Genomic DNA, 25,626 nt, shown 5'->3' with positions numbered 1-25,626 from the left:
TGTGTGAGTTTGGGTTTACCCTGAGCGTTAGCAGGCCTCCTGCCTCTCCTCCCTTCACCACCTCCAGATTCTTCTGTCTTCCTTTTTCTTGGCACCTTCTTTCTCCTACACCCTATAGTCCTTTGATGCCTATGACCTGCTTGCTATGTAACGTGTTCCTTCTATCAACAATTAACGCTTTACACATAACCTCCTTCCCCCCCACACCTGACTCTGTCTCCTCTTAGCTTCAGGGTCGGAGTAGTGTGAAGAATACAGACTTAGGAAATCCCACTTGGATTTGAATTCCCTCTTGACCCCTTCTAGGTTTTTTAAGGCAAAATTTAAAAAACGCTCTGGGCTACATCTTTCTCATCTCTAAAATGAAGATAAAGATACCTTGAAGTATCTGCAAAACACCTGGTTCAGCCCCTCACCTGCACTAGGCATTCAGAAAATGCAGTAGTGTTGACTCATCTTCCTTTCTCTCCCTACCATACTCCTATAGTGTTTACTATTTGTGTAATTTTAGTTCAGTGATAAAATTGTTGTATTTTCTGCAGTGTTGTATCAGTTATTTTTCCTGGGTCCTAAGGTAAAAGGCGCTTGTCTGAGCACGGACAGGCTCCATGCTCTCAGTGTATGGCTGAAGGAACTTCTGAGTTTGCTGTTAATGACAGAGCTTTCTCCACATCTATATTGATAGGGCTTCCCACAATCCCAGCCCTTAATTTATTTTAAAGCCTTTTTACAATTTTTGTGTGTGTGTGTGGGGAGCCCTAGAGGTTTTATACATTTTTATGTTTTTAAAACTTGTAATGTGGAAATCATTCCAAAAATATTAAAAATATTTAAAAATAATTTTATAAAAAGTTTTCTAAAAGTAGTACAAAGAATACCCACATATTCTCTACTCAGGACAATACCTGTTGTTAACATCTTACACCATTACTTTATCATTTTCACTCTAGCTGTTTACCTGTTAAGGCCGAGTTTTTTTCCTTAATTATCTGTTAGTAAGTTACCTGTATCCTGGCTGTTTATTTCTAAAATGCTTCAGTATGTATTTCTAAAATAGGGATCTTCTCTTTTGTAAACGCAGCAGGATAGATGCTGCTCTTTAATTGTCATTAGCCTTTTAAAATCTGGAGCACGTCTACACCCTTTATCTGTTATCTTTTACAGTTTTAAAGAGTACAGTACCCTCTCCTCTTTTGTAAGAGACTGTTTATCATTGTCCGATGTTTCTTTGTGATTAGGTTGAGGGCCTGCACTCTTGGTCAGAGCACTGCATGGGTAACATTGTGTCTTTCTCAGGATGTGACTGAGGAGTCACATCTGTCATTTGTCTTTATTGAGATCTTTATTTTGATTATTTGTTCAGTGTATTGGCAGATTTCACTGAATGAACACGACTTTTATTTTTTTCCTCTCTTGTAACTAACAAGCAGTCTGTGGGGAGACGCTTAAAAAATGTGTGCCATTCCTCCCCAGAATCTCCCTCTAGATTGAGCATTCATTGATAATTTTTTTGCCAGAGTGAATGTTTACCATATGGTTGAACAGTGATAATTTTACTACTGCAGCAATCTCCCCACTTTTAGCAGTCGGCCCTTGTCATTCTGTGATACTCATAGGAACTTGCTTCAGTGCTGTATAATTTATCTACTGTTTTGTTAATGTGGACTCATGACTTCCTATTTCTTAAATATTGTTTATGATTTATTACTGTTCCTGATTAGTCTTTAAATTGTCCCAGGTTTGTACAGAGGAAGCCACTTGAGTCTGGCTTCTGTGTCCTTAAGACATGGTTCCATTATTTTTTTTTTTGAGCACTTCCTTATTTTCCATCAAAACAAGATGTTTCAATCTCATCTTACTCTCACCCAGGCATGGAATCAGCCAAGTCTCTGAGGAGACTTAGTTCTTTTTAGTGGAGAATGGTATTCATGACCAATATCTGTGCACTAGATAATGTTGATTACTAATGAGTGTTCCTCTTGTGTGAGCCTTTAATGAAATTGAATCCTAGCTGCTATGAATCGCCAAGTTAAAACGTCATGACTTTGCATTTTAGCCTATTTAAAAGTTGTAGCTACTGTCAATCTTTGGTTGCTTTGGAAAGTAACAGGGCAGAGTGTTAGCAATTGCCTGTACTTGGTGTTTAAAGGAGAGAATGAAGATAGTTACGTGAATACAAGCAATGTTGGTTAATGAGATTTTGAGGGCTTTTTGGTTTTTTGGGTACTGTAATAATTGCTATCTCATGGAAAGGTAATATTCTGTAGTAATACACAGTTTTTACTTAATATTACTTAACTCCCTTGTTTCACTTTTCCCAAATGTGCAGTGGGTATAAACCTTGTCATTTTGGCAGACTGGGAAATTGATTTGGGAAAGCCTGTGAAACCCCTTTAAGATTCTGGATTGAGCTGGGCACGGTGGCTCATGCTTGTAATCCCAGCACTTTGGGAGGCCAAGGCGGGTGGATCATGAGGTCAAGAGATCGAGACCATCCTGGCCAACATGGTGAAACCTCGTCTCTACTAAAAATACAAAAATTAGCCGAGTGTGGTGGCATATGCCTGCAGTCCCAGCTACTCTGGACGCTGAGGTGGAAGAATGCTTGAACCCAGGAGGCGGAGGTTGCAGTGAGCCGAGATTGCGCCACTGCACTCCACCCTGGCGATAGAGCAAGATCCCATCTCCAAAAAAAAAAAAAAAAAAAATTGTGGATTGAAAGGTAGTATTTGTTATAATTTCACAATTTTCAGAACCTGCAAGAATGTCTTTACGAAAATATATGTGACTGCAAAATATAAAAAATAAACTCGGGAATCTAACTTAATTTGAAACCTTTTAACTTCAAATATTTGGTTATATTATAAATTATTTGAACAGATATTTCTTGGAAACTTTACTGTGAAAAAGCTGTAAGAATAGTACAGATGTTACATCTTATAAACCTTAAGCCCGTATTTTCCAGCTCTTAACATTTTGCCATATTTGCTTAATCATTCTGTCTCTTATCATTTCTTTCCTCAACCATTTGAGAGTAAATTGTAGGTATCATTCCCCTTTACCGCAAACACTTGGTTGTCTATTTATTTTTGTTTTTGTTTTTTGGGATGGAGTTTGGCTCTGTCGCCCAGGCTGGAGTGCAGTGGCGCGCTCTCAGCTCATGCAACCTGGGCTTCCCGGGTTCAAGCAGTTCTCCTGCCTCAGCCTCCCCAGTTGCTGGGATTACAGGTGTGCACCACCACGCCCGGCTAATTTTTGTATTTTTAAGTGGAGAACGGGTTTCACCATGTTGGTCAGGCTGGTCTCGAACCCCTGACCTTGTGATCCACCCGCCTCAGCCTCCCAAAGTGCTGGATCACAGACATGAGCCACCGTGCCCGGCTTGTGTAGTTTATAAGAACAAAGATATTCTTTCATAACCACAGCACAATATCAAAATCAGGAATTTTAACACTGGTCCCATGTTAATCTGTAAACCTAATTCAAATTTTGCCAGTCGTCGCAATAATATCCTTAATAGCAACTTGTTTTTATTCAGGATTCACTCCAAAATCATGTGTTGTGTTTAGTTGGCAAATCTTTGTCGACTTCTTGAGTCTGAACAGTAGCTCAATCTTTGTCTTTTATTGGTGATGTTTTCTGAAGAGTTACAGGCCATCGTTGGTATAGATGCCCCTTCAATTTAAGTTTGCCTGAGGTTTTCTCATGACTAGATTGAAGTTACCCATTTTAGTTAGGAACGCTGGAAGTGAAGCTGTGTCCTTAATGTGTGCTATGTGAAATGTGATGTTAGCTTATTTCTCTGTTGGTTATTTTTACTTTTTTAAATCACTTGATTCTGGTGTTACCTGCCAAAGTGCTGCTTTCCCCTTTGTTATTTATAAGTGATAAGTGGGCATTGTCAGTTTCAGGGATACATTTCTCACTAATGAATACACATGGAAAACATCTGTGTAAGGGGATCACACTGTTTCTGAAGTTCAGATTATTGGAAGAGAGTGGTGATGTAGGTGTGTGCTCTTCCTGAGGTTGGGTCAAATTAAAATGGTAATTGAGACCGTCTTGAAAATTGCCCTTGTTAAAAAGTTGGTCTGTTTTATTTTAGTTAGAAACATGGCAGACTTGTTCACTGTGTAGCCAGACGGTTGGATCTATTTATTCTGTATGCTGGTCTTTCCCAGGCACAGCAGAGTAATTTATTAATTATCAGGGTATTCTTCAAGGATGGTAGGATTAAAGCAGCTCAACAAAAATTGTTGCCTAGATCTATTTTTCCTTGTTTTTTTTAATCACCATTCTACCCATTTTATCTTTCAAAACCATCTCAAGTAATACTAGGTACCTGGTTCTGCTGGAGTAAATGGGAGTATGGCTGAAATGCAGTTTGTTATTTGCTCTCAGTGACTTTATCAGTGTGCAGAGAACACTCCTTCAAGGAAAATAAGTACTTTCAATTCCAGGTGCCTTTGGAATCTAATTTTCAAGAGGCTTTGAAATGAATGGAGCTTCTGTGTTCTCTTCTGTTGAATATTTTGGGCATAAGGTAGTGCGACTTAATATTACAAAATAACAACAACAACCAAAAAAAACCTACAGGCTGGGTGCAGTGGCTCATGCCTGTAATCTCAACATTTTTTGGAGGTCGAGGCTGGAGGACTTGCTTGAGTTCAGGAGTTTGAGATCAGCCTGGGCAACATAGGGATACCTAATCTCTACAGAAAATTCAAAAAGTAGCCAGAAGTGGTGGCGCATGCCTGTGGTCCAAGATACTTGGGAGGCAGAGTGGAAAGGATCACTTGAGTCCTGAAACTGGAGGCTGTGGTGAGTCCCGATTGTACCACTGCACTCCAGCCTGGGCGAGTAGGTGAGACCCTGTCTCAAACAACAGCAACAGAAAACCCCAACTATTAAAGGTATGAAAGCAATTTAAAACTGACTGACTTGTAAAAAGAGGTTCATGTTGAAAGCATTGCCAGAAGGATTGGTCTGCCTATGTTAGCCATCTCTTCTGTCCCCAGTCAAAGGAAGGCCCCAGACACCACTTAGTTTCTTGGGTCACAGAGAGTCTCCCAGCAAAATGTTGCATCTTACGTGAGGGTGAAATTCTTGATCTTGCAAAGGAAGATGTATTCTTAGAATTCCAGGTTAGAAATCAAAGTGATTTTTTTTTCCTGAAAAAGTCCGGATAGTAATTAATTTAGGGTGTGGGCTAAGTTCTCATGTAATCATTACCTTCTATGGCCCATTATAGTGCCAAACTATCCATGGACAGTGGGTAGATGAATGGGCCGAATTCCAATAAAACCTTTATTTATTGACAGTGGAATTTGAATTTTATGTAATTTTCACATCAAAAGGATTAAAAGGACTTCTTTTGCCCCTATCCCTAACCCCGACTCCCACCCCTGCAAAATGTAAAATAGGCGATGGCGAGAGATTAAAATTGACTTGGGGGTCATAGTTTGCCAGCCTGTGCTGCAAAGGATGGAACTTGTCATTTGTCCTTTTTTTCAGGTTATGAGGGTATTTCAGTACCTTGAGAAATGAGCTCTTCTCATACATGCTGTAAACACCTTTTTAACTGGTTGCATCATGGCAAAGGAGATTATACATTTTACCAGGCTAAGCTTTTTGAAAATGTTTCCAAGAAAGAGTCTTATGAACAAGACAAAAGTATAATTCTTAGTAGTAACTGAAATCAGTGATAATTCTGTTTTCCCAGCTGTGATGTTCCTTGGGTTAGGATACTTTTGAATGCTGCACTGTGACGTCATATTAGTCGTCATGGACCCAGTGGAGCATTTTATTTAATAGACCTGGTTCCTAGGTTTTGACGATTTTTGCTTTTTAGTGTTTAATAAAAAAGTGCCTTCTGCTCAGTTATGCTGCCGGGCTTAGTAAATTGTGACCATAGGGTGGTATGGTTCTCTTGTTGGCTGTAATTGTTGCTAAAATTGAAAGGAAAAATATTCTGTACGTAATGAGAATTAACTCCCCTGATTATGATGCTAAAATGGTCCGGCCTTCTCTAAATTGATTTTTTTGTAGTGCATTATTAAGATTTATATAATATTAAATCTCAGTGCTTTAAACCTTGATGCTTTACAATCTTTTGTTATGTTTGCAACAGGAATTATATAGTTTGTAATTGGGAGAATGCTAATAATTAGGACTGTATTTCATAGAATATATTTAGCCACTGGCCTTGATTTAAGAAGAAAAAAAAAAAATTGTAAAAACTACTAAAGAATAGTTGCAGCCGGGTGCAGTGGCTAACTCCTGTAATCCTAGCACTTTGGGAGACTGAAGTGGGCGGATCACCTGAGGTCAGGAGTTCAAGACAAACCTGGCCAACATGACAAAACCCTGTCTCTATTAAAAATAGAAAAAAATTTAGCCGGGCATGGTGGTGGATGCCTGTAATCCCAGCTACTTGGGAGGCGGAGGCACCAGAATTGCTTGAACCCAGCAGTCGGAGGTTGCAGTGAACCGAGATCAAACCCCTGTACTCCAGCCTGGGTGACAAGGGGGAAATTCTTTCTCAAAATAAATAAATAAAAGACGAAGATATCTTACCTTCTGATAGTTGGAAAGTCATAGAGTTACTGGCCCAAGATTTTTGTTTGATTTCATGGGATTAATGTAGGGGTGGATAAAGAAGAATAGGGATGCCAGATGGTCAGAAAATATAAATTATTAGAAAAGCAGCCTTCTGTTGTAATAGGTTAAAAATATTATAGGCAGGCCAGATACGGTGGCTCACGCCTGTAATCCCAGCATGTTGTGAGGCTGAGGCGGGTGGATTACGAGGTCAGGAGATCAAGACCATCCTGGCCAACGTGGTGAAACCCTGTCTCTACTAAAAATACAAAAAAATTAACTGGGCATGGTGGCATGCGTCTGTAGTCCCAGCTACTCAGGAGGCTGAGGCAGGAGGAGAATTACTTGAACCCAGGAGACAGAGATTGCAGTGAGCTGAGATTGTGCCACTGCACTACAGCCTGGGTGATAGTGCGAGACTGTGTCTCCAAAAAAAAAAAAAAAAAAAATCACAGGCTGAGAGTTGAACAACATGTTCCAGGAGTTTTCCTATACAGTCATGTGTTGTTTAAATTATGGGGCTTTGTTGTGAGAAATGTGGCATTATGTGATTTTGTTCATTGTGCAAACATCATAGCGTATACTTCCACAAATCTAGATGTTGTAGCCTGCTATGCACCTAGGCTGGAGCCCAAGCTCATCCTCTTTGCACTCTGCCATTTCCAGGAGAGCCTATTAGAGTCTCTCCACCTTTGCTGGACAATATATGGACTTGGTAATGATCTATGGGGCATAGACTGTAGAGAATTATTGTCAACTGGAACACAGCAGTTAAGGAACGTTCTGAGTACGAGGATGTGTCCATTTATTATATCCCCTCCATCCTCTCTGCCTTATTTTTGGATTTTCTTCTATGTTTCCCCCTGCCCTCTCCCCTTTTTAACCCACTCATCAAGTAAATTTTGCCTTCATCTTGGTTAACTTACTTGTCTAATCACCTCCACTAAAATATAAGTTTAAAGAAGAGAGCACGACCTTATTTTCAGGTTCTTTCTGTATTGTGAATGTCTAGAAGATTGCCTGGAACATAAGTGCTCAATGTTTATACTTGTTTCAACCTACTAGAATGGGGGCATAGTTTAGATATATTTGACTTTCCCTTAAATACAGCGTTTCTTGAAGGCTGTGAAGAGGAACCTTAGTAATGTAAACTTGCTGTATTGTTTCCCTTCCTAGGGCGATTGTGTTGTTACAGTGTTGCTTGCTGAAGAGGACAAAGTTGAAGATGATGTAGTATTTTACTTGGTATTTTCGGGTTCCAACCTCCATCACTGTGCAAGTACTCGGAAGGTCAGTTCTGATACATTGGAGACAATTACTCCTGGTAAGTATTTGAATGGGATCCTTACTAGCTTTTCCTAGTTTTTAAACACTTTTACTGTGTGTTTATTAGTATAGAGTGACAGGAAGTGTGAACCAGGATAATATAACCATTGTCGTCAGATCTTTTTAATACTTAGGGACCCCATTTTGTTTATATCTTGCATATTCCACAAAAAATTGAACCTAAGTAAACAAAAAGGAAATAAAACATTGTAAATTGAAAGATAAAAATCAGGATCAGGAAAAATATTGATGGCAGCGTTGAGACTTTGGGAAAACTAAAATACATGTGGAAGTTGGACGTGCTCACAAGGTTACTGTGGTGGGACTGCAGCTCTGACTCTGAGTTTTCATGGTGGCAAAACCAAAAGGTGAAACATGATTAGTAACACATTCCTCAGTGTCTGTGATGGAAAAGCTTGCAAAATGTTTCATAAACCCAGCTCTTCCCCAAGTTAACAAATTGCAGTTCATGATGGAATGAATACTTAATCACTGTTGCATTTACAACTTGAACAGAATTAAGAAGAAAATGTTTACTTTTTAAAAATTCTTACAAAGTCATTAAGTCATTGCTGCATCACCAGAAAAGGCTAATAAAGTAACGATCGTCTCTTACCAATCTCATCATCTGAAGACATACTGATTTGTGTTTGGAGATGAGCTTCTTTCCCTAACTGACCTTGCTTCAAAGTTCACCGTTGACCAATTTTTATCAGAATTCAAAAAAGGACACATTTAGAGGGAAGTCCTAAACTGTCAACATTTTTAGCTGTTTTCCTTTAGAGAATAAGACAGATAGAATTCTTACTGAAACATTTTTTTAAATCCAGCATTGTAATACAACATTTTTCTACTTTGTTAGTATAAGTAGTGTTAAAAAATTGTTAGTTTATAAAGCAGTTTGAATGTCTGGTCCTGCTGGTATTGGAGCAGATTGCCAGTTTTTTACTGCTGTGCCATTTTATGTATATTGCTTTTATGTTGGTCGGCTACCAAATTTTGTAAATGATGACTTATTTAAGAACTTGGATTATGACCGTTGAAAGCTGTATTTATCCTCCTACTTGGCAAAAAAAAAAAAAAAAAATGCTGTTGAAAATTAGAGGATTTAAAGATTCTAGAGAGTCCCTAGGTATATTATTTCCAAATTTTTATGGACAGAAAATAAAAGCAGGCTGTCAGGATAGATACTGTTTTCTCTTGTGAAGAGTATTAGGTATCCGTCCTTGGGACCCAAAGTTCCAGTCATTTTGTTTCCTATGATGTATATCATATCGGAAAGTCTTCTCTGGAACTTGAGGTGTTCTCTAGCAGGTGCCATCCAGTATCACCATTGCTGAAAATTTATTATGTGTTGGTGATAGGGAGAAACTGCTTCTTAACTCAGGTATAATCAATCAGTCCAGTTCTCATTAGGAAAGGAATTGAGGTAATTTTTATAAACTTAATACTTCCTATATTAGGAACTCTTTAGGGTTAAAATTTGAGGGCTGTGTGTTCATATAACTGTTTGCATATATATCTAGAAAGAACATATAAGTAGATAGAAGGAGATTGCAAGCAGATATAAGGGAAGAGGCAGATATAACAAGGATGCCCCGTGTCCTAACTGTGATCCTCAGTTACAAATCCCAACAAAGTCTGTTCTCTTGGTGCAGAGGGATGTGCCTGGAAGCCTTTACACCTTTACTGGTAAGGTCCTTAAATTAGGATGGGCAACAGGCAGTTACTGTCGTGGAGTCGCTGAACTTGTATGACAACCTGGAGCTCTGAGTTTGTACTAGATCCTTGTACATTGTCCTCAGCTTACCTTTCTGAACTCTAGTTCACATTTCTTCCCTTGACTTTGAGTCTTTTATATATGTCAATGTAAGTACTCTTGCCCTGCCTACCCAAGCCAAGCAGAATGGGAATTACGCTCTGCTCCTTTCCACTAATTTGGTCCAAATCCTCAGTCCTGACCTCTTAGCTTTGGCCCTGGAGTCCTACCTAGTACCTAGCTTTTCTTTCCTTTTCGACTAATCATCTCTTCTCTTACCCACATCCCAGTATTTTCCATAAGAGGAAAATACTTATGAGGTCAGATAACTCTCACATCCCATTGACCTGAACATTCTGTTCCCCACCTGAATTTAGTCAGGCAGCTGATGTGAGCTGCCTCATCACAGTAGAGGTAACAAAAGGAGTCGAGTCCTTGAAAGACCTTCTTGTACCTCTGGAAGGCCAAGTGCAGAGTAAGGCAGTGCTTTAACATGGGAGTCTTTGGTATGTGTGCAAGGGTACCAGTGAGATCCTTGGCTGGTGTAGTAGAAGCTCTGGTAACTAAGCAAAGGAGGTTCCTGACTGGACCCTATTACTTTACTCATCACATAGGAGATTTTTCTGGTTACTTGTCTTTTTCAGCGACTGTCATCTGGTTTAGTTGGTAATTTATTGTGGAGGGGTAGAGATAGGGGTATTTTGAAAGTTAACTCGTTTTGAATTTCTTGTTTATATCATGGGGTAAATTTTCTAGCCTGGAACTAAACTTTTTAAAATCTGCCTTGTGGACTTAGACTTGTGCCTTCCCTTCCTTTAGGCCTGTACTCAGCTATCACCTTCTCAATGAGGCCTTTTGGTACAGCTTATAAAAATACCCAGCTGTGCCTCCTCTCTACATTTCCTATGCCCCTTTCCTGCATTATTTTTCTCCATTGTACTTTTCAACTTCTCACCTGTATTTTACTTATCTTCTTGTCTGTGTGCCCCAGCTAAAGTGTCAGCTTTATGAGGACAAGGATTTTTGTTTGTTTTGCTAACTGGTATATGCTAAGAAGGCTTGTTCTAGGAAGCTGTCACTTGCTAGAACAACATTTTGCTGTCACACATCCTGATTCCCAGAAGCCGCTCTTCTAGAAAGATGTGTGTGTGTGAATACACCCACACTAAAGTATAATTGCCCCCCTCCGGCTTTTTAAAAATACATTCAAAAGGAGTCTCTGGCTTCTTGAGTTGCATACTTAGCTTGGAGAAGGAGTCTGTTTTTGGTGTGTTCCCCCCCCCCCCCCACTCCCCCAGAGCTCCGGTTGATGATTTCTGTGCATCAGTTAGCTGCACTGATAGCTTGAGAATTCCTCTTTGCTGGGGGCACTGCCAAATTAGTCAAGGTTCTTCATGGAAAGGCCATGCAGTGCACTGTGCATCCCAGTTTCTGGATAAACGTGCATGGTCTCCTTTTTGTAGCAGCTACTGCCTACAGGGATGCCTCTGTACTCTTTTTGATGACATGTGGGACTAGCTCTGCAATTCCTAGTTATCTTGGCTAAGAGAAGATAAAGCTTTGTGCCTTGTTCTTGCTCTTTTTTTTTTTTTTTTTTTTTTTTTTTGATGACGGAGGCTTGTTTGGACGCCCAGAGCTGGAGTGCAGTGAATGTTGCAATCTCAGTTCATGGCAACATCTACCTCTGGAGTTTAAGTGATGCTCCTGCCTCAGCCCCCTGAGTAGCTGAGATTACAGGCCCGTGCCATCATGCCTGGCTAACTTTTGCATTTTCAGTAGAGATGAGGTTTCACCATTTTGCCAGGCTGGCCTTGAACTTCTCACCTCATGATCTGCCCTCCTTGGCTTCCCAAAGTGCTGGGATTACAGGTGTGAACCACTGTGCCCAGCCTGTTCTTGCTTTTAATGTCATGTTTCATCCAGATTGCTGGCTCTGATTTTTCTTAAGTTCTCTGTATGTTTCACTGTCAGTGTTTTGTAGCATTTTAGTTTTTCGTAAAACCGAAAAGTTGATCGGCTTTCAAAAGGCAGCTACTTTTTGATGTTAGTCTGTAACCTTTTATCAAATCAATATTTTCCCCAAATAGGGTTGACAAGTAGACATTCTAAATTATCTCCTAATAAATTTTTTTGACTTTGGATATTGAAATTGCAGGCCCATCTCCCACCCATCTGTTTTCTCTTTTTTTAAATGTTTTCTAATAAGTCTTTACATTGAAGTGTTATGTGTCTGTCTGTCCCTGTCTTTGCCCCTCCCCGCCCTCCCCTTCCCTGCCCCGTGTGTGTCTGTGTGTAAGTACAAAGAAGTTGTAAAGGCCTTTTAAAGTCGTTATGATATGATTTCCCCTCCCTTTTAAAAATAAAATAGATTAAGCATAAGTGGTAACATGTCAGAGGGCAAGTAAAGAGGTGGACTTTGACTTTCTACTTTCTCTATCTTTGAATTGTTTAAATGTTTACACTGAGCATGTTATTTGTATGATGTGTAGTGATTTTTCGATGAAAACATTTTGAAGGCTGAAAAGAATATCCTCTCTTCTGAAAAAAAATTTATCCTTGTGCTAATTAATACTGGAGGCCAACCAAGGCTTTATAATAAAATATTACTTTCAAAACACCTATGAAAGTGGCCAGTTCAAGAATATAATTTCTCTGAAACATAGCTTGAAATGGAATTTTAGTTCTAATAATGAAGGTATTGCCTTAGTAATAAATCAAAATAAAAATTTCCATTATTGCCCCTTCATAATAAACAAATACAACTCTGGCTGGACGTGGTAGCTCATGCCTGTAATCTGAGCACTTTGGGAGGCCGAGGTGGGCAGATCCTGAGGTCAGGAGTTTGAGACCAGCCTGGCCAATATGGTGAAACCCCATCTCTACTAAAAATGCAAAAATTAGCTGAATGTGGTGGTGGTTGCCTGTAGTCCCAGCTACTCAGGAGGCTGAGGCAAAGAATCACTTGAACCTGGGAGGCGGAGGTTGCAGTGAGCCAAGACTGTGCTACTGCACTCCAGCCTCGGTGACAGAGTGAGACTCGGTCTCAATAAGAAACAACAACAATAATAAAAAAAAAACAAATACAACCCTAAATGACATTTTCATTAACCAGTGATTTTCCTCTAGAGGTAAAGCTGAGATTTGTTTTTTTAAGATCTAGGTAGGATTGGCAAATAGCATACAGAAATCTGGACATCCTTTGAACATAATTGTTCGGGTGGGATGCAGGCATAGAGTACTGTTTTATTGTGTTCATTGTTATGAATGAAACTGAATTTAGACCAAGCAAGTAGTGATTTCAGAGTGAAAGTTGGAACAGGATGTTTAGTGATTTTTGTATACTATTTTTGTAAAAGGCTTTGGTGCAGAATCTTTCATAAAATGAAATCTTTTTTCAGCACATCTGTTGTTTATTTTTAGAATTCATGAGAGGGTTCTCGTTTGAAGAACTACAAACCTTTATTGACTCCAAATTTGACTCAGCTCTTTTATATTTTCCTTTTCTTTCTCACTGACAGGGAAGGTACTTTATAAAAGTAGATTTGTCATTAAAAAAGAATACATTTACCTGATTAGAAGTTCTTTTGGGTTTAAAGGAAAAATTTGCAGCCCAGGTTGCAACAATTAGTCTGACAGTTATAATATGTTATGTCTTTATTTTTCTCTTTCTCTCTCTCCGTCTCTCTCTCTCTCTCTTTTTTTTTTTTAAGACAGAGTCTTACTCTTTTGTCCAGGCTAAAGTTACAGTGGCACAATCATAGCTCACTGCAGCCTTGACCTCCCAGGCTCAAGTGATCCTTCTACCTCACCCTCCAAGTACCACTCACCATCATGAGTGGATTTTCTTCTTTCTTTCTTTTCTTTCTTTCTTTTCCCTCCCTCCCGCCCTCCCTCCTTCCCTCCCTCAGTCCCTCCCTTTCCTTCTCTCCTTGTGTTGCCCAGGCTGGTCTCGAACTCCCGGGCTAAGTGATCCTTCTGCCTCCATTTTGCAGTGTTGCAATTACAGGCGCGAGCCACCATGCCTGGGATCTTTAATTTTTTATGAACCAAGACTTACTTTCTAGCAGCAGGCATCCACTATTACCAAATTGAATAGCATATTTGAAAAGAAGTTGTAGACTTTTAATTTAATGGGCTTAATTAGAGAATTCTGACATACTCCCCCCCCAACCTCCTGGCAACCCCTGCCGTGGTAATCAGTTATTTTTATTGGACATTTTCTAGCAGTCTCCCTATTCTGAAATACTCTTACTATAAGATTATCCCTAGACACATGAGATTTTATATTCTGTAAAACTTAAATGCTGTCCCTATGCTAGTCAGTACATATAGTGGTTATACTGGAAAAACAGACTGAGAACTAGTGGAAGAGGGAAAAATCTGTTATCTACTGTCCTTAGTTGTAATGTTATTAGGAAATAATATATTTTATAACTTTGGAACCATGAACATAGCACTGGAATCTTAGGGCATACAATATTAAAGGAGTGATTTTCTTCCAAGGAGGTGAAAATTGGCTTTTGAGGAACAAAAGAACATACTGTGTATATGTAAAACACAGTTACACAAATTTGTGATATTATCTGTGGTTAAAGTTTCATGAGGTGAGGGGTCAATAGAGAATAATGTCTGAAAAGGCTCTTGGGGGGATGATAACAGAAGAAAAGGCTGAGAAACACTGCCTTAGAAGTGTGGGCCAGAATATAGTGGAGCACATTTTTAGCCTGAAATCTCCCCCTTCTTCCTCTAAAATGTACATGGTGAAATTCCTGTGCCTGCTGTTTGTTCTCTTCTGATTCAGTACTCCTGTATACATAGAGATGTTTTACACATATACCAAATTTGCACATCTGCCATTAGATCGCCAAAACCCAGCAGTGGGTGTACATACTTCTGCACATAATCCTATTTCTGATAGAGTCTGGATCTGAAGACTGAAAATTTGTTTCCTTTAACCCTATCATAGCCACTTAAGGAAGAAAAAGACACCAAATTTTTAGAGACTTTGATGCCAAACTGAAGTAATAAAGGTATTTTTATATTTTCCATCATTCTTTCTCTTAGAAGGTGACATCTGTGTGGGACTGGGCTTGGCTGGCCCAGCAAACACTTTTAGGGTTTCTTTTTGGATAGCTGATGAAACAAAGTTCCTATTGTTTCATCCTCAGAAGAGAAGGCCCAGATGGGATGCATTCCACTTTTAGCTTAATAGGAAATGAAGTAATTCTTGGGTCATGCTTCAGCCGTTTTGTTTATCAGTAGCAATATTTTGTTTCCATGGGTGCGGTGCTCCATACACCAGAAGGAGCCTGCAGGAGAGCTCTCCCAACCTTGCACAAACACACCTCCTGACCTGCCGGCTTAGAAAAGGTGTAGATGAGGTGATTTTAAGAGGACCATGGGTAGTTAAGTTTTTGCTTCTCACCTAGGTGCTCTTTGTGTTTTGTTCATTCTTTCCCTCCTTTATTTTTTCAGTTCTGCAGTGCTGATGGAAAGCTTTGTTGGACTGTGCTAGAGGAGCTCTTTTTGGAGTATTAGGAATCTGTTTTCCTTGAGTTACCTAACAGAAGCATTTTAATAGCTAATAATAAAAACTACCAGTTTTAGGTGCCCATTTTATGCCAGATACTTTGTACACAGCTCTGATGTTTTTAACCATCCATAAGGTTTTGTGTACAAGGAAAATAGGCTTCAAAGTGTTGAGTGACCTTCTTAGGATAAGCAAATCTGTTGCAGTGGAGCTGGAGTTCAAACCCAGTTTTTCTACTTGATGGTTCATTTGCCAGTATACTTGAGGAGGGTCCCTACAGTTTATTCAGCTGGGAGCAGACTTCTCCCACCCCATAATTTATTTTATATTTATCTTGTAAGTGGACTTGATAGTGTGAGAAGTTGAGAAATTAATTCATAATTTAAAATATGGAATTAAAGTTTGGGCAATGTTTGTTCCGGTAGTTTCCCTCTCTCCTTCTCCTCTCTAAATTCTCTAAAGTAGCTGCCTTCATGAGTTCAGAAGTTTCAGAACTTCCTTTTTTAAAAAAAGATTGGGATTTTTATTTTCCTTTCTTGTCACCAGGAAATTGAATCAAAGGAAAAACACCATGGAACTAACTGAAAATCCTGCTATTCTTCTTCCTACTGCAGCTTATGTGTTCATGCAGAAAGTTAGTTTGTGGTGGTTATATCAAATTGGATACGGTTTCCCATCCCCCCATGTCTCTGCAGTGTAATTGTAGACATTGTTAATAGCCCTGCAGTCTGTATGTACAAAGGCAGTCATATGACTAATGGCCCTCTTGCAAATCGTCATGTCTCTAGAGCTAATTTATGATAGTAAGAGGTCTGGTGTAGGAATATGCAATGATTTTAGTTTTATTACTGAGTCTGTATTATATAACATTAAAAAAAAATGCTGATTCTCCCCCCACCATACTTTATCAGAAAGGTTATAGGAATTAAAAAATAATCTTGAGAGCCACTTGAGCCTAATAGGAAACATTAATTTGAGAGGGTAGGCCGGCCAGCCTCGTGTGGTTGATTTCCAGACAGTAGGGCGAGGTACTTTATTCTTGATCAGTAGTAACGCTTCCAGTGTGCTCTTTAAGGTAGTAAAGACTGATCCAGGAAACCCAGAGTTCCCCACTCATCTTTTAACCCTCAGGTTTTCTTTTGAAAAAGAAGCCTCTGATCATACCAAATAAACTCCAGATTTATAGCCTATTTTACTTATGATTAATCGTTTCTCCTTGAGATTTTGAATTCATGTCTGAAGGGAAAACATTGGATTAACAATTGGACAGTTTCTCTCAGGTATCTATTTCATGGCTACTTCTGTTATTCTGCCTTCTCTGTTATACAGTTTGATTTTAGTTATACACAAATAGAGCTGACAGTAGCTCACACATAACCTGCTAACAAACTGTTAATGCAGCTGGAAGAGGTAAGCACACTGGTGTTGCCAAGCACAACACCCCCACACGCACATACCCATCCCCCTTGTTCTGTTTCTCTCCCCGTGATTCGTCCTCATCCCATTCTGCCCAAGTAAACAGTCATTTTTAGCAATTCCAGACAGATTTCTGTGCAGATACTTTACTTCTGCACTTCAGTTTTAAGTAAGGTAGCATTGCTTCGTCATGCTTTTTGCTGTGTGACTTACGTTTACTTTTACTGGTATTGTGACTCTTCTCTGATTCAAGCGTTCAGGTTTCTCATCTTTGCATAGACTTGAGAAAGGGTACGGACTGGTTAAATGGATAGGGCTATGGATACTCTACTTTACATAATGTCATCTCTCCTCTAAGGCCTTGCAAATAAGATTTGAAGGCATAATTCAATTCGGATCTCAAATTACTTGCCATCATTGAATTGTGAAATTTTGGTCTTTATTGACATTTATTCATATCTACCTCAAATGACTTTCAGAAGTTTACAGATTAGCTTAATTCTGAATAAATGGGACAGTGCTATACATTGATTGCATTGATGAAGCACAGCATTTCTTCTTTAAAGCGGTTCTCCTGACTGACATACGCATCGCTTCATGCATCCATCATTTACCCATCATTCACCATCCATCTGCCATAAGTTTATTTGGAAATTAAGTGAGGCTATGTATGTTGTTTTGGGTGATAATATTAAAGAACTTAGGAGCCCCTTCTAGATTTTATTTATTTATTTATTTAGAGACAGAGTCTCTATCTCCCAAGCTGGAGTGCAGTGGCGCGATCTTGGCTCATGGCAACCTCTGTCTCCCAGATTCAAGCTGTTCTTCTTGCTCAGCCTTCCTAGTAGCTAGGACTACGGACGCCTGGCTGATTTTTGTTGTTTTTAGTACAGACAGGGTCTCGCCATGTTGGCCAGGCTGATCTTAAACTCCTGGCCTCAAGTTATGTGCCTGCCTTGGCCTCCCAAAGTGCTGGGGTTACAGGCATGAGTCACTGTGCCTGGCCTAAGTCCTTAATTGCTATCTCCTTTGTGAAATCTTCCTGCTTTTGCCTACATACAGAATGCACTAGTCCTCCTTCCAAGTTGCACTGTATTTAGATACTAGGAAAGTTCTTGTAGAACTCCTCTAATTTTCACTTACATTGCAGTTACCTGTAGCTTGTTGGATTCTCTGTTACGTACCATAAATCTCTGGGGAGTTGAGACTCCTTATTTTACTCATCTTCACCTTCTGATCATAGTGCCTGGACTTGATGGATGTCAAGCTTTTAGCTCTTGAACAAAACTGAATCAGATGCTAGAGAATATTTTAAAAGAAACATTTTCTGCTAGAAAAATAGGCAAATCATTTGGCTTGTTTCTGCTAACATTGATGTCTGTGTAGTCAGGTTGGCTGCCCTTCAAAGAAATACTGTTTTCCCCTCAATTCTCTTTCATATATTAAATGTATAAATTCCACATATACATTATTATAAAGTGTGCATGCATGTGCACATGCTCATGCTTACACACACACACACACACCAGGCAGAGGATGCTTCAGCTTCCTGCAGCCTTCTTAGAAAGAATTGGACTTGGAAGGCAGTGGGAGTATTGTGTGGATTCATTGTTCCCGTGGAGACTTATCTTCATGATTCCTGAACCAATTATTCTTGCTTAAAGGTCACACTAGCCCATCATTCCAAGTGTTAGGCTCCTCTTAGGCAGGGGCTTAGTTCTTAGCCTTATTCCTCTTCAAACACGTTGTCTATTTACAGGCAGTGTGGTACAAAACCCTTGGATCATGATTTAATAGGCCACGTCCTTAGCCTTATTCCTCTTCAAACACGTTGTCTATTTACAGGCAGTGTGGTACAAAACCCTTGGATCATGATTTAATAGGCCACGTCCTTTGCTGTCAGCCTTGACTCTGAATAATGAATTCTGCACCTTAATATATGTGTAACATGGGACAGGTTAGTTCTTTAAGTCCCAGTTTCTCATCTCTATATTGAGGACAACACATGCCTCATAAAATTGTTATGGAGAGAAATGACATGTCAGATGCCTGGCGTGTAATAGGTACTTGGTTGGTAAATACTTCCTACCACCCTAGAATTATACAGCAGTGAGAGATTTCTTTTGCCACAGGATGAAAGGCTTAAGGAGGCCCCTGGGAAAAAAGCATGTGGAAAATCAACTTATTATTCTGATTACATGGAAAAAACATTGTCTCTTTCAAAGACAACAGAAAGCTTCGTTCATTCCCAGTCTGAAACCTACGTTGGCCTTTGCCCGTGGTATGGAAATTCAGTCTCAGGGGCTATGTAGAGGGTTTCCCTTTGCATCCTCAGCTGTAGAACAGCGGTCTGAATGTGTTAGAGATTCAGGGAAGTGACGCATGCATGGGTGCCCATGATGAGTCAGGGCTAGGGTTAGGCAGAGCACAAAGTGGCATTCACCCAAACAACAAAAACATTAACTCAACTTTCTTTTCCTTTTATCGTCAGAAAGTTACTTTATGGAAGAAGGATGATGATAGGAGCATAGTTCTGGCTATTTGAGATCAGCGTGTGAAAACAGGAAATAAAATGTGAATTGCGATGAGTGTATTCTGCATATTGGAAAGATTTAATTCTGTGAGGCTAGAAATTCAAAAGAAAGCCGGATTCTTTAATAAGGCCTTACCCGTAGACATGTGATGTTAAATCTTGCTGACTTGGCTCCAGCCAAGCTCTTTGGAGTGACATGCAGCTTGCTGCCTCCAGCCACCACTCCTGAGGTGCCTGCCCGTCTGTACCCTGGGCATCATGGAGTCCTCGGTGTGTTTGCGTTTCCTGAATTGGGCTCCTAGCCCCAGCATTGCATTATCCTCATGCAAACCAGGTAATTTCATTGAAGTCCTCATTACATTAGTGATTGAGATGGGAAAGAATGTGTATCTGAGAATAAAAATCATTATTTTTTTGGGCCTTGGATTGCTCATAATAGTAAAATAAAATCAAGTAATTACGTGCTTTTCCAAGTGCTTCATCATGTGAATTGAGCCTTTGTATTGTGATAATAAAGCAAGTGCTAGTGGATCTGTAAAATTCTTCCTATATAACTTGTATGAGTGATTTTTTTTTTCCCGCTTATGTTTTCAGATCTAATTTAGTTCCGTAGCTACTTGCAGATCCTTGAGCTTTCGTTCTTAAATTTGTTCAAATCATAGCCCCTAGTTGAAATTCAAGCCTGTTCAGTTCCAGATACCATGTTATAGCCATAGTGAAAGCTGGGGCGCACAGTTAGTGCTCTTTGTTAAGAGAGTTGATATTTGCAAATAATGTTAAAAGCTGAAAATGGAGCTTTAAGAAGTTTGGAAAAATGCCATCAGAGCTCAAGAGGAAGGAGAGGGGTGTCTTTTAGCAGGAGAAATTTGTGTATCATGAAATAAGAGCTAAGAGGACCCACCAGCATCCTTTCAGCAGAGAGGCTCTAATACTGCTTTTTTTGCTGCCTGTGTTTTTTTAGGTCATGATTGCTGTGAGACAGTGAAGGTGCAGCTCTGTGCTTCCAAAGAGGGCCTTCCTGTGTTTGTGGTGGCTGAAGAAGACTTTCATTTCATCCAGGATGAAGCGTATGATGCGGCTCAATTCCTAGCAGCCAGTGCTGGAAATCAGCAGGCTCTGAACTTTACCCGTTTTCTCGACCAGTCGGGACCCCCATCTGGGGATGTGAATTCCCTCGATAAGAAGGTGGTGCTGGCATTTAGGCACCTGAAGCTGCCCGCAGAGTGGAATGTGTTGGGGACAGATCAGAGTTTGCATGGTGAGAATTTATATGGTCTACAAACAAACTTTAAGTTTGTGATACTTCTTCTTTTTTTTTTTTTTTTTTTTCCCCAAATTGGGCTGCTCTTCTAGGTCATCATATTCAGGTCCTCCACAGAGGCTGAATAGATCTTATAGTTATATAGGAAAGTGGCCTCAGTGACATCTCTTCTAGGTTCTTCAGTTGAGCTGATAAGCTTGTTGTTGCAGTGAAACGACCCAAGAAACTACCCAAGGAGAGTTGGCACATCACCTTCCTGTGGGTCCGGATTTCAGGCTTCATCTCTCAAGTGTAGAAAGTGACATGTCCTTCAGAAGGAGAATAGAGTTACTTTTTGGTGTTTAATGATCAAAGACATGGTTTTCATTATTGTATTCTGAAGTTCTCTAAAGATAGCCTGGAGGTGAAGGAGAGGAAAGATTGTGCAGTGAGTGGGGGGGGAGCATGAGAATGGGGTGCACTCTGAGAAACCACACGCTTCTTTAACCCGGGCGGGGGCCCTGTTACAGACTTTATCTGTGGGCCCTGTCTAAAAGAGTTCACAAAAAAAAAAACTTCACCTTTTTTTTTTTTTTTTTTTTTGAGGGAGTTTCACTCTTGTTGCCCAGGCTGGAGTCCAATGGTATTATCTTGACTCACTGTAACTCTGCCTCCTGAATTCAAGCAGTTTTCCTGCCTCAGCCTCCCAGGTAGCTGGGTGAAGATCACAGGCATGCGCCACCATGCCCAGCTATTTTTTTTTTTTTTTTTTTCCCCAGTAGAGATGGAGTTTCACCATGTTAGTCAGGCTGGTCTCGAACTCCTGACCTCAGGTAATCCACCTGCCTCGGCCTCCCAAAGTGCTAGGATTACAGGTGTGAGTCACCGCACCCAGCCAGGACTTCACTTTTTGAAAAAACATTTACATAGTAAGTATGTAAGTATGTCCTCTTACTCAAACGAGTTTTCCCACATAATTCTGGCAGCAAATGACATCTACTTGATGTCATAATTGTATAGATACTTTTTAATGAAACATAAAGTGTACCCGGAGTTCAATGAGTAACATTCAGTTTCCCTCCTGAGTTCAAGTCCAGTCGAACAATTCAGGAGTCCTGAAATAGAGATCAACATGTTTACTTTATTACTGATGAAATCTAGATTAGAAGCCTGATGTTACAGCTGCTGCCAGAAGGATCTGCTTGTACTTTCTATGTCTTCAATGAAAAAGCTGATCATTGACGCCACTGCCCTACAGAGCCCACCAACCTTGAGTATTGAATTATGTTGGGTGAGCAGTTCCTGAAGAGCAATACCCAGAGGGGCCCGAGTCATGGCATACTTAGTTCCTACACTCAAAGTTTTGTCTTCTTTCGTGGAAGAATGGTAGAGGTCTTTGCCAACTGTGATTCTGTGACATCTAAATTTAACAGTTAAGCCTGCGATCAGCTGTCAGAATGGTGTCCCATACTGTCAGGGGCATACTGTCAGATACTACCTAGATAGTACTGCCCAGGTAAAATCTGAAAGGAAGTATCAAATCAAGGAAGAAAGGCTTCATTCTTTCCTTCCTCTTTTTTAAACTATAGTATCCAAGAAACACCTCGCTAATATTTAGAGATCAGAGTATTTGACATTATACAGCGCTTGAGTGCCTTTTCAGAAACCCAGTGATGGGCTTGAATACCTCTAGCTTCTGCCATTTCTTTTCTTTTCTTTATTTTTTTTAATTTTTAAAGATGGAGTCTAACTCTGTTGTTCAGGCTGGAGTGCAGTGGCACAATCTCGGCTCACTGCAACCTCTGCCTCCTGGGTTCAAGCAATTCTCCTGCCTCAGCTTCCTGAGTAGCTGGGATTACAGGCATGCGCCACCACGCCCAGCTAATTTTTTGTATTTTTAGTAGAGATGGCGTTTCACCCTGTTAGCCAGGATGGTCCTGATCACCTGACTTCATGATCTGCCCACCTCAGCCTCCCAAAGTGCTGGGATTACAGACATGAGCCACCACACCTGGCCACTCCTGCCATTACTGTATTGATAGGGGAATGTTTATTCTGGCTGCCTTTCACAAATCAGTGTCAAAATAATACTGCATTAGTTATTTGTGGGGCCTATGGTGTTTCATGGTTTTGTTTTGTCTTGTTTGAAGAGGGCCTAGGATTTTCTACCACCCAATTTACACTTTATACCAAAAAAATATATATATTATGCTATAGGCAAAGATTAGAGAGTAATTGGGAAAAACAGATGCTACTGCCCAGGCCAGACCTTGGTGCTAGTTTAGATTCTTTTCTTTTTTCTTCTTTTTTTTTTTTTTTTTTTGAGACGGGGTCTTCCTTTGTCACCCAAGCTGGAGTGCAGTGGCACAATCTCGGCTCACTGCAACCCCCCACCTTCCAGGTTAGAGTGGTTCTCCTACCTCAGCCTCCCGAGTGGCTGGGACTGCAGGAATGTGCTGCCATGCCGAGCTAATTTTTGTATTTTTCAGTAAGTAGAGATGGTTTCACCATGTTGCCCGGGCTGGTCTTGAACTCCTGAGCTCAAGCAACTCACCGGCCTCAACCTCCCTAAGTGCTAGAATTACAGGCATGAGCCATCGTGCCAGGCCCCATTTACCACTTCCAATGCTGTATCAGATTCAATAAAATTCTCTAAGTTGTAATGATCTACTTTATCATACTGATTTATATCATCTTTGTGCAGAGAGGCTTTAACTACTTGTTTGTGCTGGGCTAGGGCCAGAATCCAATTAAAAACTTTTCTGGTCCTTTACAGTCTTTCTCCAGTCCATGTGAGATTAAAACAACAACCCTGACACCTACCTTTCATCATTAAAAACAAAAATTAGAGATGAATTCTAGAGCCAGTTGTGAAAACTAAAACTGTAAGAAACAAAGGAGAATGTCCTCATGGGTGGATAAAGATTTCTTAAAAAGGAAGAGAAAGTACTAATAATAAAATTACAAAATAATACATTGCATCTTTCTTTTAAACTGAAATTCTCCATTTTTATAAACATTAAAATATTTACTCATTTGCTTTATCCTATAATACACAGAAAATGTTTTCTAGTTCACAGCACCAATATCATAACTAAGTATAAAACTATCAGTGTTCTCCAGAGAAATAGTATATGTATACTCTATCTATCTATCTGTCTACACACAAGCATAGCATAGGGAGAGAGAGAGATGGGGTGGGGAGTTGGGGAGAGGGAGAGTATAAGAAACTGGCTTACATACATTTTTAGGCTATGAAATCCCAAGCTCTGTAAGCTAGAGGCCCAGGAGAGCTGGTGACATAGTTCTAATCCCAGTTCAAAGGCCTGGGAACCAAGAGAGTCAATGGTGTAAGTTTCAGCTTGACTCCAAGTCCAAAGACAGGAGAAGACTGATGATCCAGCTTGAAGACCATTAGGCAGAGAGAGCAAATTTTTTTTCTTGCTCAGTCTTTTGTTCTACTTAGGCCTTCAATGGACTGGATGAGTCCTGGTACCTTGGGAAGGGCCATCTGCTTTACTCAGTCTTACTGATTCAAATGTTAATCTCATCCAGACACAACCTCACAAACACATCTAGAATAATGTTTAACCAAATTTCTCAGCACCGGTAGCCCAGTCAAGTTAACATAAAATTAACGATCACAATTACTGCGAGGTTTACTTGCTTTCCAGTTCTTTTTTCCTTTAAATACATTCCATTAAGCCTGGGAGCAGTGGCTCACACCTGTAATCCTAGCACTTTGGGTGACTAAAGTGGGAAGGTCACTTGAGTCCAGGAGTTCAAGACCAGCCTGGGCAACATAACAAGACACCGTCTCTAAAAATAAATAAATAAATAAATCCCATTAAGATTGAAGAATGTGCATATTGCATTCAAGTCATGTGAAGTCATTATTTATGTATCAATTTTCATACCTTAATATACAGTTATGTACCCATATTTTCAATTTTAGGATTTCCTTTTTTCTTTTCACTTTGGTTTTATTTTTTAATATACAAAAGGTTCAAAAGTCAAAACTAACTCAAAAGTTATACTTTGAGGAGACTTGCTTCTTTCTCTATACAGGTAACCCTGTAATCTATAAAAAATTTTTTTTTATAAAAAAAAAAAAAAAGAAGAGGGCCTAGGAGTTGGATAGTTTTATGTTACCATGATTAAAAACAACTATTAGAAAAAGCAAACATCTGAAACTTTGAACGTATCTCTTCCTCTGGGTTTTTTTTTTTTTTTTTTTTTTTTTTTTTTGTGATGGAGTCTCGTTCTGTCGCCCAGGCCGGAGTACAATGGCACGATCTTGGCTCACTGCAACCTCTGCCTCCCGGGTTCAAGCAATTCTCCTGCCTCAGCCTCCCAAGTAGCTGAGATTATAGGTGCAAACTGCCATTTCGGGCCCCCCCTTTTTTTTTTGTATTTTAGTAGAGATGGGATTTCACCATGTTGCCGAGGCTGGTCTTGAACTCCCAAGCTCAGGCAATCCATCTGCCAGAGCCTCCCAAAGTGCCAAGATTACAGGCATGAGCCACCGTGCCCTGCCACCTCCTCTCTTTGGGCCTTTAACTTCCGTGTTTTTAGTAGGAGGGAATTGGCCAGCTTTAATATTTTTTTTCCGTACTGTTAGTGTACTGGTAAATTTTCTGTTGTAGAAAATTGCTCAAGCAGTGTTAACAGAGGGCAAACCAAATCTGAATACTTAAGGAAATACATATTAAAACCATAATGAAATACCATTACACATTTATCATAATGGCTATGATGAAGAATGCCAAGTGCTGGCAGAGATGAAGAACGTCTCATTTTGCTTGTAGGAATGCAAAATGTATAACCACTCTAGAAAAATTTGGCAGTTTCTTGTAAAGTTAAACATACACTTAGCATATGACCCAGTAATCCCACTTTTGTGTATTTATCCTAGAGAAATGAAGACTTAAAGTTACCAAAAAGTCTGTGCACAGATGTGCTCATAGTAGCATTATTCATAATCACCAAAAACTGGAAGTAACCCAATTCTCTCACTGAGTGAATATAGAAGCAAACTGTAAGAGATCCACATAATGCGATACTACTCAGCAAAAGAAGCAAACTCTTGACATGTATGTGTAGCAACTCGGATGTGTTTTAAATGCATTACGCTAGGAAAACGAAGTCGGTTTCCAAAGTTTACTTGCTATTTGATTCTATTTATATGATGTTCTGGAAAATGCAAAATTACGGAAAAAGAA

The 25,626-nt window shown here is 39.8% G+C and overlaps 1 protein-coding gene across 12 annotated transcripts in view; it reads left to right on the top strand.

The window, feature by feature from the left end:
- Positions 1 to 25,626, top strand: part of AKAP13 (A-kinase anchoring protein 13) — a 346,439-nt gene that overhangs the window by 120,844 nt on the left and 199,969 nt on the right. For all 12 annotated transcript variants that reach the window (XM_032262391.1, XM_032262389.1, XM_032262388.1 and 9 more), the window contains exons 3-4: positions 7,777 to 7,924; positions 20,126 to 20,422. In XM_032262391.1, coding sequence (XP_032118282.1) covers positions 7,777 to 7,924; positions 20,126 to 20,422 — 445 coding nt within the window. The remainder of the gene's footprint in view (positions 1 to 7,776; positions 7,925 to 20,125; positions 20,423 to 25,626) is intronic.

This window comes from Sapajus apella, unplaced genomic scaffold (assembly GCF_009761245.1).
Source record: "Sapajus apella isolate SASKATOON/1434 unplaced genomic scaffold, GSC_monkey_1.0 scaffold129, whole genome shotgun sequence".
Taxonomy (NCBI): Eukaryota; Metazoa; Chordata; class Mammalia; order Primates; family Cebidae; genus Sapajus; species Sapajus apella.
Note: the sequence above shows the minus strand (reverse complement) of the source record. Positions and strands in the feature narration are given on the sequence as shown.